At 50.3% G+C, this 14,804-nt stretch overlaps 1 protein-coding gene across 1 annotated transcript in view; it reads right to left on the minus strand.

Moving 5' to 3' along the window:
• The window catches only part of ipo4 (importin 4), a 147,580-nt gene that overhangs the window by 84,193 nt on the left and 48,583 nt on the right, over positions 1-14,804 (minus strand). Inside the window, exons 8-12 of the mRNA XM_085984404.1 lie at positions 11,877-11,978; positions 9,001-9,084; positions 6,960-7,121; positions 3,843-3,896; positions 2,531-2,640 (exon numbers count right to left, since the gene is read on the minus strand). Coding sequence (XP_085840530.1) covers positions 2,531-2,640; positions 3,843-3,896; positions 6,960-7,121; positions 9,001-9,084; positions 11,877-11,978 — 512 coding nt within the window. The remainder of the gene's footprint in view (positions 1-2,530; positions 2,641-3,842; positions 3,897-6,959; positions 7,122-9,000; positions 9,085-11,876; positions 11,979-14,804) is intronic.

Here is a 14,804-nt window from a genome sequence, read left to right on the forward strand (position 1 = left end):
TTCACTGCAGTCTATAGACCCTATTACACCGTGTACTGATGGGTGTTTACACTGCAGTCTATAGACCCTATTACACTGTGTACTGATGGGTGTTTACACTGCAGTCTATAGACCCTATTACACCGTGTACTGATGGGTGTTTACACTGCAGTCTATAGACCCTATTACACTGTGTACTGATGGGTGTTTACACTGCAGTCTATAGACCCTATTACACCGTGTACTGATGGGTGTTTACACTGCAGTCTATAGACCCTATTACACCGTGTACTGATGGGTGTTTTCACTGCAGTCTATAGACCCTATTACACCGTGTACTGATGGGTGTTTACACTGCAGTCTATAGACCCTATTACACTGTGTACTGATGGGTGTTTACACTGCAGTCTATAGACCCTATTACACCGTGTACTGATGGGTGTTTACACTGCAGTCTATAGACCCTATTACACTGTGTACTGATGGGTGTTTACACTGCAGTCTATAGACCCTATTACACCGTGTACTGATGGGTGTTTACACTGCAGTCTATAGACCCTATTACACCGTGTACTGATGGATGTTTACACTGCAGTCTATAGACCCTATTACACTGTGTACTGATGGGTGTTTACACTGCAGTCTATAGACCCTATTACACCGTGTACTGATGGGTGTTTACACTGCAGTCTATAGACCCTATTACACTGTGTACTGATGGGTGTTTACACTGCAGTCTATAGACCCTATTACACCGTGTACTGATGGGTGTTTACACTGCAGTCTATAGACCCTATTACACCGTGTACTGATGGGTGTTTACACTGCAGTCTATAGACCCTATTACACCGTGTACTGATGGGTGTTTACACTGCAGTCTATAGACCCTATTACACCGTGTACTGATGGGTGTTTACACTGCAGTCTATAGACCCTATTACACTGTGTACTGATGGGTGTTTACACTGCAGTCTATAGACCCTATTACACCGTGTACTGATGGGTGTTTACACTGCAGTCTATAGACCCTATTACACTGTGTACTGATGGGTGTTTACACTGCAGTCTATAGACCCTATTACACTGTGTACTGATGGGTGTTTACACTGCAGTCTATAGACCCTATTACACCGTGTACTGATGGGTCTTTACACTGCAGTCTATAGACCCTATTACACCGTGTACTGATGGGTGTTTACACTGCAGTCTATAGACACTATTACACTGTGTACTGATGGGTGTTTACACTGCAGTCTATAGACCCTATTACACCGTGTACTGATGGGTGTTTACACTGCAGTCTATACACCCTATTACACCGTGTACTGATGGGTGTTTACACTGCAGTCTATAGACCCTATTACACCGTGTACTGATGGGTGTTTACACTGCAGTCTATAGACCCTATTACACCGTGTACTGATGGGTGTTTACACTGCAGTCTATAGACCCTATTACACTGTGTACTGATGGGTGTTTACACTGCAGTCTATAGACCCTATTACACCGTGTACTGATGGGTGTTTACACTGCAGTCTATAGACCCTATTACACCGTGTACTGATGGGTGTTTACACTGCTGTCTATAGACCCTATTACACTGTGTACTGATGGGTGTTTACACTGCAGTCTATCGACCCTATTACACCGTGTACTGATGGGTGTTTACACTGCAGTCTATAGACCCTATTACACTGTGTACTGATGGGTGTTTACACTGCAGTCTATACACCCTATTACACTGTGTACTGATGGGTGTTTTCACTGCAGTCTATAGACCCTATTACACCGTGTACTGATGGGTCTTTACACTGCAGTCGATAGACCCTATTACACCGTGTACTGATGGGTGTTTACACTGCAGTCTATAGAACCTATTACACCGTGTACTGATGGGTGTTTACACTGCAGTCTATAGACCCTATTACACTGTGTACTGATGGGTGTTTACACTGCAGTCTATACACCCTATTACACTGTGTACTGATGGGTGTTTTCACTGCAGTCTATAGACCCTATTACACCGTGTACTGATGGGTCTTTACACTGCAGTCTATAGACCCTATTACACCGTGTACTGATGGGTGTTTACACTGCATTCTGTAGACCCTATTACACCGTGTACTGATGGGTGTTTACACTGCAGTCTATAGACCCTATTACACTGTGTACTGATGGGTGTTTACACTGCAGTCTATAGACCCTATTACACTGTGTACTGATGGGTGTTTACACTGCAGTCTATAGACCCTATTACACTGTGTACTGATGGGTGTTTACGCTGCCGTCTATAGACCCTATTACACTGTGTACTGATGGGTGTTTACACTGCAGTCTATAGACCCTATTACACTGTGTACTGATGGGTGTTTACACTGCAGTCTATAGACCCTATTACACCGTGTACTGATGGGTGTTTACACTGCAGTCTATAGACCCTATTACACTGTGTACTGATGGGTGTTTACACTGCAGTCTATAGACCATATTACACTGTGTACTGAAACCACCATCTTGCACACTCCACCCTTGTAAGGCTGGACCGACTCACTTTTGGCGAATGTGGTCTGCACAGCCCTCTGCCAACACAGCCATACTCATCAGGCCAGCCTTCCTTTCATATGGATTGTCACTCCTCAGCGCTGGCTCCATCAACGGGGTCTATGGGAAGGAAACACAGGGAACCAGTTCAGGTAGAGTGTGACTGGCATTGGAGAAGAGTTAGTCAGAGTAGCCCCATTTATTCTACCACAACAGCAATCAGCCCGAGGGGCAAATCCCAGCCTCAAATTACTTTTGCACCCAGCTACCCTCCATGGATGAATTTGGCCTCACCCAACTGTGCTCTCAGGCTGGGATGCGGTCCCTCAATGCCTGCGGTCCTCTGGCACCTCACCCAAGTGGCCATTCTTCTTGTAGAAGCCAGGGTAGGTAATTATTTAACTGTATGGTAGCAACACAGTCAATGTAATCCTCTCCCGATACGTACTTAGCAGCATGGCTCGTTGGACTGCAATTGCTGCAGTTCCACGAAGCTGGCCACCCTTTCCTTTACCTAACTAACCCTGCTATTAATTTTGGGGGAACAGAACTATCAGGACCAGTTACCATCCTCAGAGACAGGCCTACGATCCTTCTCCGACCTCCTCGAATGAATTGTTGCCTCCCAGATCCACGCCCATTATTCTCAAAACTGCCTGTTCAAACCTCTCCAGCCCAACTTCTGCCCTTCGCACAGGACTGAGAGGGCCTTGCCCAAAGTCACAAACACTATTTGAGTGTTGCTTCCCTCTTTCTTTATCTGACCTCTCCGTGGTATGTGGATGAATTTGGCCTCTCCTCCACTGTCCAGCTCTGTGGGACTGCCCGAGCACAATTCCATTCTTAGCTATCCGCATGCAGCCGCTGCAGATCAACACTGGCTTCCCTTCCAAACCAACAATGCCATCTCCAGATACCCCCGAATACAAATCAACACTGGTTTCCCGGAGTTGAGCTTCAAACCCTACATCCCACCCACCATTGCCCACCTCCACCCCTACCTGAGCTCATCTGCTGCCGAGACCCTTATTAAATTTAATCTCATCCTCAAATCCCTCCACAGCCTTTGTCCCACTCTATCTGGCCAACCTCCCCGCTTGCCTTATGTTCCCCGCACCGTCCCCACACACTACTGCCCTCTGATATTCTCACCCCTGGATTGTCTCCTCTTCACTGACCCTGACCCCAACATGATCACTCCAAGTGCTGATCTCTGAGCAGTTCGGTGCTGCTACCCGCTTCTATTCGGTACCTCAGGACATTGAATGGCGCTGCCCTCTCCTAACCCCTGGCCCACTCATCATGGTCAGGTTTAAACTCACCAACTGGGAAAAAAGCTTCTCTGGAGGCAAATGCAGAGCCAGCATGTCGATCACCTAAGAGAGAGGAGACAGGCGTTTTAGATTGGTGCCAAATCTAGAGTAGCCCTCCCAGCCCAGCCGGTCACAATGGCTCATTCCCTCAGAGACTTGGAGTTGAGATGTTTCGATTACTTTGGAGTTGCAGTTAAGGACGACCATATTTAGGGGCCACACTCAAAATGCAGCTGTGCTTTCTATCGCACTGAGGGTAGCAAGGGCACAGAATGCACTCTGGGCAGGGGACTTCAATGTCCAACACCAAGAGTGGCTCGGTACCACCACTACTGACCGAGCTGAAGGACATAACTGCCAGTCTGGGCCTGTGACAGGTGGTGAGAGAACCAACACGAGGGGAAAAACCTACTTGACCTTGTCCTCACCAATCTACCTGTCGCAGATGCATCTGTCCATGACAGTATTGGTAGCAGTGACCACCGCACAGTCACTGTGGAGACAAATTCCCGTCTTCACACTGAGAACACCCACCATCGTGTTGTGTGGCACTACCACCGTGCTAAATGGGATAGATTCAGAACAGATCTAGCAGCTCAAAACTGGGTATCCATGAGGCGCTGTGGGCCATCAGCAGCAGCAGAATTGTATTCAACCACAATCTGTAACCTCATGGCCCGGCATATCCCTCACTTTACCATTACCACCAAGCCAGGGGACCAACCCTGGTTCAATGAGGAGTGTAGAAGAGCATGCCAGGAGCAGCACCAGGCGTACCTAAAAATGAGGTGCCAACCTGGGGAAGATGCAACACAGGACTACATGCATGCTATAGACAGGGCTCAGCGATCCCACAATCAATGGATCAGATCAAAGCTCTGCAGTCCTGCCACATCCAGTCGTGAATGGTGGTGGACAGTTAAAGAAACTAACGGGAGGAGGAGGCTCCATGAATATCGCCATCCTCAATGATGGCGGAGCCCAGCACGCGAGTGCAAAAGACAAGGCTGAAGCGTTTGCAACCATCTTCAGCCAGAAGTGCCGAGTGGATGATCCATATCGGCCTCCTCCCGAGGTCCCCACCATCACAGAAGCCAGTCTTCAGCCAATTCGATTCACTCCACGTGATATCAAGAAATGGCTGAGCGCACTGGATACAGCAAGTGCTATGGGCCCTGACAACATCCCGGCTATCATGCTGAATACTTGTGCTCCAGAACTAACCTGCTGCATCAATGACCCTCCCTCCATCATAAGGTCAGAAGTGGGGATGTTCGCTGATGATTAGTGTTCAGTTCCATTCGCAACTCAGAAAATGAAGCAGTCCATGCCCGCATGCATGCACCTGGACAACATTCAGGCTTGGGCTGATAAGTGGTAAGTAACATTCGCGCCACACAAGTGCCAGGCAATGACTATCTCCAACAAGCGAGATAACCACCTCCCCATGATATTCAAGGGCATTACTATCACCGAATCCCTCACCATCAACAGCCTGGGAGGTCACCATTGACAGAAACTTAACTGGACCAGCCACATAAATACTGTGGCAACAAGAGCAGGTCAGAGGCTGGGTATTCTGCGGCAAGTGTCTCACCTCCTGACTCCCCAAAGCCTTTCCACCATCTACAAGGCACAAGTCAGGAGAGTGATGGAATACTCTCCACTTGCCTGGATGAGTGCAGCTCCAACAACACTCAAGAAGCTCAACACCATCCAGGACAAAGCAGCCCGCTTGATTGACTCCCCATCCACCATATAAGCATTCACTCCCTCCACCACCGGCGTACCGTGGCTGCAGTGTGTACCATCTACAAGATGCACTGCAGCAACTCGCAAACCCGCAACCTCTTCCACCTAGAAGGACAAGGGCAGCAGGCGCATGGGAACACCACCACCTCCAAGTTCCCCTCCAAGTCACACACCATCCTGACTTGGAAATATATCGGCCGTTCCTTCATCGTCGCTGGGTAAATATCCTGGAACTCCCTCCCTAACAGCATTGTGGAAGTAACTTCACCACACGGACTGCAGCAGTTCAAGAAGGCGGCTCACCACCACCTTCTCGAGGGCAATTAGGGATGGGCAATAAATGCTGGTCTTGCCAGCGACACCCACATCCCGGAACGAATAATAGAAAAACATTAGCCGCAGTTGAGACATGGTTCAAAGTTTCCTGTGCAGAAAATACATTTAGGAACCACAAGGTAAGGAGAGTGAGATCATTCTACCCAGAGGACAGCGGCTTCCCCACATTCTCTGTCTTGGAAGGCAAGTGCGGTCTACATTGATTACAATCTCCTCCCAACAGTTTTGTCTGCATCGTTTATTTAGGTGAACACCACTCGCCACTTTTTGGAAACGACAGTTACGGGAGAATGAAAATTTTATGCATGTGTGTAGATGACCTTGGTTCAACGTCTCATCCCAAAAGACGGCACTTCCGACAGTGCAGCGCTCCCTCAGTACTGACCCTCCGACAGTGCGGCGCTCCCTCAGTACTGCCCCTCCGACAGTGCGGCGCTGCCTCAGTACTGCCACTCCGACAGTGCAGCGCTCCCTCAGTACTGCCCCTCCGACAGTGCAGCTCTCCCTCAGTGCTGCCCCTCCGACAGTGCAGCGCTCCCTCAGTACTGACCCTCCGGCAGTGCAGCGCTCCCTCAGTATTGCAAACTCCGACAATGCAGCGCTCCTTCAGTACTGCCCCCTCCAGCAGTGCAACGCTCCCTCAGTACTGCCCCCTCCGGCAGTGCAGCTCTCCCTCAGTGCTGCCCCTCCGACATTGCAGCGCTCCCTCAGTACTGCCCTACCGACAGTGGGGTGTACCCTCCAGCATATTGCACCCTCTGGCACTGCAGCGCTCCCTCAGTACTGCCCCTCCGTCAGTGTAGCACTCCCTCAGTACTGGTACCAGGAGTGTCGGCCCTGGATTTTGTGCTCAGGTCTCTGGAATGGGATTTAAACCCAGAGTCAAGATTGCTACCCACTGAACCACCTCTACATTAAGCTACTGAAGTGTGGATTATTAGACATCAGACTAGCTACCGTTGGAACAAAATCATTTCAGAACAGGATCCATTTAGGCATTTTCTTCCACCTCCACTTTTACACTCTCCTCCCAAGTACCTGCGCAGAAAAGTGTTTCGGAGTCTGAGCTTCCACCTCATCCTCAATGTCGTCATCCAGATCAAGGTCTTCGGGATCCATTTCCCCATCCGGTGGGGGCGCACACATTATGGGGTACAGCACGTTCAGGATACTGGGGAGCAGCTTCTGTTTCAGGATAGCCTGTTTGGGAAAGAGTAAAATAATGGGTTGTGTATTGGGCTGCATTACTCAGGTTAACACAATGGAGACTGCCAGACACGACAACAACTTGCATTTATACAACCCCTTTAGCGCAGTAAAACATCCCCAAGGCGCTTCACAGGAGTGTTATCGCTGACTAAACCTTTGGTCAAAGAGGTAGGTAAGCAGTGTCTTAAAGGAGGAGAGTAGTAGAGGCAGAGGGGTTTAGGGAGGGGATTCCTTAGCTTAGGGCCTAGACGGCACAAGGCACGGCTGCCAATGGCAGGGCGAAGGGAGTGGGGAGATGCACAAGAGGTCAGAATTGGCGGAGAGCAGAGATCTCGGAGAGTTGTAGGGGTGGAGGGAAAGAGGTCATGGAGGGATTTGAACAGCAGGATGAGAATTATAAAATCTTGTACACAGACAGGCTGCTCAGTACTGCTGGGCTGCAATACTCTGAAAACTGATGGCTGCTCCAGGAAAATTAACCCGATGAAGCAATTTTCTAGAGCCATCCTTTGTCTCTTTACCTGTCCTATTACCATCTCGTCTCGCCCTGAATATCTCTTAATGTCTCCTCACCTCTCAGACCTTCCCTTTTGTTCTTTCATCCCCTCCCCCATTTCCCAGCCCCCAAACTGGCCTTTTTAATCCGTTTCATTTCCTGCTTTTTTTTCCTCAGTTCTGAAGAAGGGTTTCGACCTGAAACGTTAACTCTGTTACTCTCTCCACAGATGCTGCCTGGCCTGCTGAGGTTTTCCAGCGTTTTCTGTTATTTCGGATTTCCAGCATCCGCAGTATTTTGCTATCGAAGTAATTTTGTTTTTGTGCAGCACTTTAAGAGGCTTGTTTTCAGTTCTGACAAAGGGTCTATGCCCAAGACATTAACCTGTCCTTTCTCTTAGCAGAGGAGCTGGATCTGCTGTGGATTTCCAGTTCCGGTCTGAAATCAGGCCGCTGTGCTTTTGGCTGCATTACACCACTTTGGGCACCGGATGGCGGTGACGACCAGTGCAAAGACAGCCAGTGAGCCGCCAGGCCAGGCACCACAGCTCTGTGTAACTCCGTGCTCGGCCCAGAATCGCAGGGGCCACACCTCAGATTTAAGATGTTTACCAACTTCATGTAAGGCCCTACAGGCAAAGCAGAGAGGAGATCTGCATCCCTTCCGTCTAGGGCTGGATTTGACCCCAGATCCCAGAGGGTGAAAGGTCAGTGTCTGACCCAATGCCTCAGCCATGAGAGGTGAATCTGACCCCAGATCCCAGAGGGTGAAAGGTCAGTGTCTGACCCAATGCCTCAGCCATGAGGTGAATTTGACCCCAGATCCCAGAGGGTGAAAGGTCAGTGTCTGACCCAATGCCTCAGCCATGAGGTGAATTTGACCCCAGATCCCAGAGGGTGAAAGGTCAGTGTCTGACCCAATGCCTCAGCCATGAGGTGAATTTGACCCCAGATCCCAGAGAGTGAAAGGTCAGTGTCTGACCCAATGCCTCAGCCATGAGAGAGAGGTGAATTTGACCCCAGATCCCAGAGGGTGAAAGGTCAGTGTCTGACCCAATGCCTCAGCCATGAGAGAAAGGTGAATTTGACCTCAGGTCCCAGAGGGTGAAAGGTCAGTGTCTGACCCAATGCCTCAGCCATGAGAGAGAGGGGTGAACTTCAGCAAGTCTGTCTGGGGCTGGATTTGACCTCCGGCCCCAGAGGGTGAAAGGTCAGTGTCTGACCCAATGCCTCAGCCATGAGAGAGAGGGGTGAACTTCAGCAAGTCTGTCTGGGGCTGGATTTGACCTCAGGTCCTAGTGGTCAAAGGACCAATTCCCAACCTGTTGTATCCCCAATTCCCCGTGTAATTTGTAACGATCAAAGTGCCTCTCACCTTTCCTTTAAGTTTGATCAGGAAGCTCACACACGACAAGGCCTTTACGCGGAGGTTGTCCCCCAGAACCGCATTGGCTGCAATCTAGGGGGGTGAACAGGAACAGAATCTTCAAGAACAACAACAAACATTGATACAGCGCCATTAACGTAGTAAAACGTCCCAAAGCGCTTCACAAGAGCGTAAATCAGATAAATATTTGACACCGAGCCACATTACGATATTAGGACTGGTGACCAAAAGGTCTTAAAGGAGGAGCGAAAAGGTAGAGAGTGTTGTTTAGGGAGGGAATTCCAGAGCTTAGGGCCAAGGCAGCTGAAGGCACGGCCGCCAATGGTGGAGCGATTGAAATCAGGGATGCTCAAGAGGGCAGAATTGGAGGAGCGCAGAGATCTCGGAGGCTTATAGGGCTGGAGGAGGTTACAGAGATAGAACCTTCTCAGCTCAGGGGAAAACAGCTCCAATTTCCCAAGGCTCTTCAGAACTTCAACCACAAGTCTCTTTTAAGCTCCAAGCGAACCTACACTAAATGTTTCCCTTTCTTTTACACCCTTCGATAATCAGGTGCCCAATATTGGTCACAATATACCAACTGCGATCCAACTCATGTCTTTCACACATTACTGTGTTACTTTCATATCACTTCCCAAAAGGCTGGAGGACAACTGAAAGTGTCAAGACCGAGATCAATACATTGTTGTTGGGAAAGGCTATTGAGGGATATTGCGTCAGCTGTGAATCAGAAGGTTGCGGCTTCAAGTCCCACTCCAGTGACTTGAGCACCAAATCTATGCTGACAATACAGTGCAGTGCCCAAGGAGCGCTGCACTGTCGGAGGGGCAGTACTGAGGGAGCGCTGCACTGTCGGAGGGGCAGTACTGAGGGAGCGCTGCACTGTCGGAGGGGCAGTACTGAGGGAGCGCTGCACTGAGGGAGCGCTGCACTGAGGGAGCGCCGCACTGTCGGAGGGGCAGTACTGAGGGAGCGCTGCACTGTCGGAGGGGCAGTACTGAGGGAACGCGGCACTGAGGGAGCGCCGCACTGTCGGAGGGGCAGTACTGAGGGAGCGCTGCACTGTCGGAGGGGCAGTACTGAGGGAGCGCCGCACTGCCGGAGGGGCAGTACTGAGGGAGCGCTGCACTGTCGGAGGGGCAGTACTGAGGGAGCGCTGCACTGTCGGAGGGGCAGTACTGAGGGAGCGCTGCACTGCCGGAGGGGCAGTACTGAGGGAGCACTGCACTGTCGGAGGGGCAGTACTGAGGGAGCGCTGCACTGCCGGAGGGGCAGTACTGAGGGAGCGCTGCACTGTCGGAGGGGGGAGTACTGAGGGAGCGCTGCACTGTCGGAGGGGGCAGTACTGAGGGAGTGCTGCACTGTCGGAGGGGGCAGTACTGAGGGAGCGCTGCACTGTCGGAGGGGGCAGTACTGAGGGAGTGCTGCACTGTCGGAAAGGCAGTACTGAGGGAGTGCTGCACTGCCGGAAAGGCAGTACTGAGGGAGCGCGGCACTGCCGGAGGTGCCGTCTTTCGGATGAGGTGTTAACCCGAGGCCCTGTCTGCCCTCTCAGGTGGACATAAAAGATCTCATGGTCACTATTCGAAGAGCAGAGGAGTTCTCCCCGGTGTCCTGGGACCAATATTTTTCCCTCAACTAACATGACTAAAAACAGATTATCTGGTCATTTATCTCACTGCTGTTTGTGGGACCTTGCTATGTGCAAATTGGCTTCCACATTTACTATATTTCAGCAGCAAATACACGTCAATGTAAAGAGCTTTGGGACGTCCTGAGGTGCTATATAAGTCCAAGTATTTCTTTCTTTTTAAAGGCGGGTAAATGGAGGGTCTGAATGTCCTGCTCTTGTACCTACGTTCCTATCTCTTCTCCCTATCCTGACTTCAAATTGAGTTTCACCATATGTGATTCACCCTTCCTGAAAGTATGGATGTCCAGAAGTCAGTGAAGGGGAGCAGCAGAAAAGAGGGACTGATAGCGGAGAGAAAGAATGCACTCATCATTTGCGGGTTCTTGGACAGCTGCAGTACATGCCAGCTTTGCAACAGCAGTTTCCAAGCAATCTGCAGTCTATCATTTCCAGATGCAGGGTGAAGCTCCCTCTAATGCTTCCCCAGCACGAAGTACCAGGTCAATAGAGTACAGGTTAGATACAGAGTAAAGCTCCCTCTACACTGTCCCATCAAACACGCCCAGGGCAGGTACAGCATGAGTTAGATACAGAGTAAAGCTTCCTCTACACTGTCCCATCAAACACGCCCAGGGCAGGTACAGCACGGGTTAGATACAGAGTAAAGCTCCCTCTACACTATCCCATCAAACACTCCCAGGGCAGGTACAGCACGGGTTAGATACAGAGTAAAGCTCCCTCTACACTGTCCCATCAAACACTCCCAGGGCAGGTACAGCACGGGTTAGATACAGAGTAAAGCTCCCTCTACACTGTCCCATCAAACACTCCCAGGGCACGTACAGCACGGGTTAGATACAGAGTCAAGCTCCCTCTACACTGTCCCATCAAATACTCCCAGGGCAGGCACAGCACGGGTTAGATGCAAAGTTAAGCTCCCTCTAATACTGCCCCATCAAGACAATACAGCACGAGTTAGATACAGAGTAAAGCACTCTTCATACTGCTGAAGCCATGCCTCACCTCAGAGAAGCACATGGTCCAACATTCAAACTTTGTTCTAGAGGGAAGGCTCACAGGGGTGTACTGGAGGCTGCTGGTACCGATGGAACCATATCTCACCATAACTCAAGATAAGAAGGGTCAAAATGGGCGGGGGGTCGGGGGTGGGGGAGGTGGAGCAGTTAAGAGAAATTCACAGCCGCTGGGACAGCAGGGTTCCTGCACTGACCTCCAGGCAGAAGTGGACTATCTGCGACAAATATGGCACGATGATAGATACTTCACTCTCCATCAGTTCATCAAAAATTTCCATTGCCTCGCTGGCCTGATCCTGTCGGGAGAGAGAGAGAAAGCAGTCAGAACGTATACGTAGTATGAAGCTAACTGATGAAAAGATACGTACTATGTAGCAGCAGCCATCAAACTAACAGAGATGACCTTGCAGTGAGCAGTGTAATCTCTGAGCTAGCCCAGCACAATTTACTGCCTCTTGTTAAACTGTTCAAGAAGGCGGCCCACCACCACCACCTTCTCATGGGGAAACGAGGAGATGGGCAGTAACACAGAAAAATAGGAGTAGAACACACGGCCCTTCGAGCCTGCTCCGCCATTCAATCTGATCATGGCTGATCCTCTATCTCAATACCATATTCCCGCTCTCTCCCCATACCCCTTGATGCCTTTCGAGTCCAGAAATCTATCTATCTATCTTAAATATATTCAGTGACTTGGCCTCCACAGCCTTCTGTGGTAGAGAATTCCATAGGTTTACCACCCTCCGTGTGAAGAAATTCCTCATCTCAGTCCTAAATGTCCTACCCCGTATCCTGAGACTGTGACCCCTTGTTCGAGACCCCCCAGGCAGGGGAAACATCCTCCCTGCATCCATTCTGTCTAGCCCTGTCAGAATTTTATACATTTCAATGAGATCCCCTCTCATTCTTCTAAACTCTAGTGAATACAGGCCTAGTCGACCCAATCTCTCCTCATACGACAGTCCTGCCATCCCAGGAATCAGTCTGGTGAACCTTCGCTGCACTCCCTCTATGGCAAGTATATCCTTTCTTAGGTAAGTAGACCAAAACTGCACACAGTACTCCAGGTGTGGTCTCACCAAGGCCCTGTATAACTGTAGTAAGACATCCTTGCTCCTGTACTCAAATCCTCTTGCAATGAAGGCCAACATACCATTTGTCTTCCTAAACACATTTGCTTTCAGTGACTTTTTAAAAAAAATTTGTTTGTGATGTGGGTGTCGCTGGCAAGGCCAGCATTTATTGCCCATCCCGATTTGCCCTCGAGAAGGTGGTGGTGAGCTGCCGCCTTGAACCGCTGCAGTCCGTGTGGTGAAGGTACTCCCACAGTGCTGTTAGAGAGGGAGTTCCAGGAATTTGACCCAGTGATGATGAAGGATCGGCGATATACTTCTAAAGTCAGGATGGTATGTGACTTGGAGGGGAACTTGGAGGTGGTGGTGTTCCCATGCGCCTGCTGCCCTTGTCCTTCTAGGTGGAAGAGGTTGCGGGTTTGGGAGGTGCTGCCGAAGAAGCCTTGGCGAGTTGCTGCAGTGCATCTTGTAGATGGTACACACTGCAGCCACGGTGCGCCGGTGGTGGAGGGAGTGAATGTTTAAGGTGGTGGATGGGGTGCCAATCAAGCGGGCTGCTTTGTCCTGGATAGTGTCGAGTTTCTTCAGTGTTGTTGGAGCTGCACTCATCCAGGCGAGTGGAGAGTATTCCATCACACTCCTGACTTGTGCATTGCAGATGGTGGAAAGGCTTTGGGGAGTCAGGAGGTGAGACATTCGCCGCAGAATACCCAGCCTCTGACCTGCTCTTGTTGCCACAGTATTTATGTGGCTGGTCCAGTTAAGTTTCTGGTTAATGGTGACCCCCAGGATGTTGATGGTGGGGGATTCGGCGATGGTAATGCCATTGAATGTCAAGGGGAGGTGGTTAGACTCTCGCTTGTTGGAGATCGTCATTGCCTGGCACTTCTGTGGCGCGAATGTTACCTGCCACTTACCAGCCCAAGCCTGAACGTCGTCCAGGTCTTGTTGCATGCGGGCATGGACTGCTTCATTATCAGTGAAGTTGTGAATGGTGCTGAACACTGTACAGTCATCAGCGAACATCCCCATTTCTGACCTTATGTTGGAGGGAAGGTCATTGATGAAACAGCTGAAGATGGTTGGGCCTAGGACACTGCCCTGAGGAACTCCTGCAGCGATGTCCTGGGGCTGTGATGATTGACCTTCAACCACCACAACCATCTTCCTTTGTGCTAGGTATGCTCCAGCCACTGGAGCGTTTTCCCCATGATTCCCATTGACTTCAGTTTTACTAGGGCTCCTTGATGCCAGACTCGGTCAAATTCTGCCTTGATGTCAAGGGCAGTCACTCTCACCTCACCTCTGGAATTCAGCTCCTTTGTCCATGTTTGGACCAAGGCTGCAATGAGGTCGGGAGCCAAGTGGTCTTGGTGGAACCCAAACTGGGCATCAGTGAGCAGGTTATTGGTGAGTCAGTGCCGCTTGACAGCACTGTTAATGACACCTTCCATCACTTTGCTGATTATTGAGAGTAGACTGATGGGGCGGTAATTGGCCGGGTTGGATTTGTCCTGCTTTTTGTGTTCAGGACATATCTGGGCAGTTCTCCACAATCTCGGATAGATGCCAGTGTTGTAGCTGTACTGGAACAGCTTGGCTAGAGGTACTGCTCATTCTGGAGCACAAGTCTTCAGCACGATAGCCGAAATGTTGTCGGGCCCATAGCCTTTGCTGTATCCAGTGCACTCAGCCGTTTCTTGATATCGCGTGGAGTGAATCGAATTGGCTGAAGACTGGCTTCAGTGACGGTGGGGACCTCGGGAGTACGCCGATATGGATCATCTACTCAGCACTTCTGGCTGAAGTTGGTTGCAAACGCTTCAGCCTTGTCTTTTGCACTCACATGCTGGGCTCCACCATCATTGAGGATGGGGATATTCTTGGAGCCTCCTCCTCCAGTTAGTAGTTTAATGGTCCACCACCATTCACGACTGGATGTGGCAGGGTTGGTCCCCTGGCTTGGTGGTAATGGTAGAGTGAGGGATATGCTGGGCCATGAGGTTACAGATTTTGGTGGAATACAATTCTGCTGCTGATGGCCCACAG

Source organism: Somniosus microcephalus, chromosome 4 (genome assembly GCF_052327205.1).
Source record: "Somniosus microcephalus isolate GS21.2 chromosome 4, FLI_Smic_1.0, whole genome shotgun sequence".
NCBI classification, from domain to species: domain Eukaryota; kingdom Metazoa; phylum Chordata; class Chondrichthyes; order Squaliformes; family Somniosidae; genus Somniosus; species Somniosus microcephalus.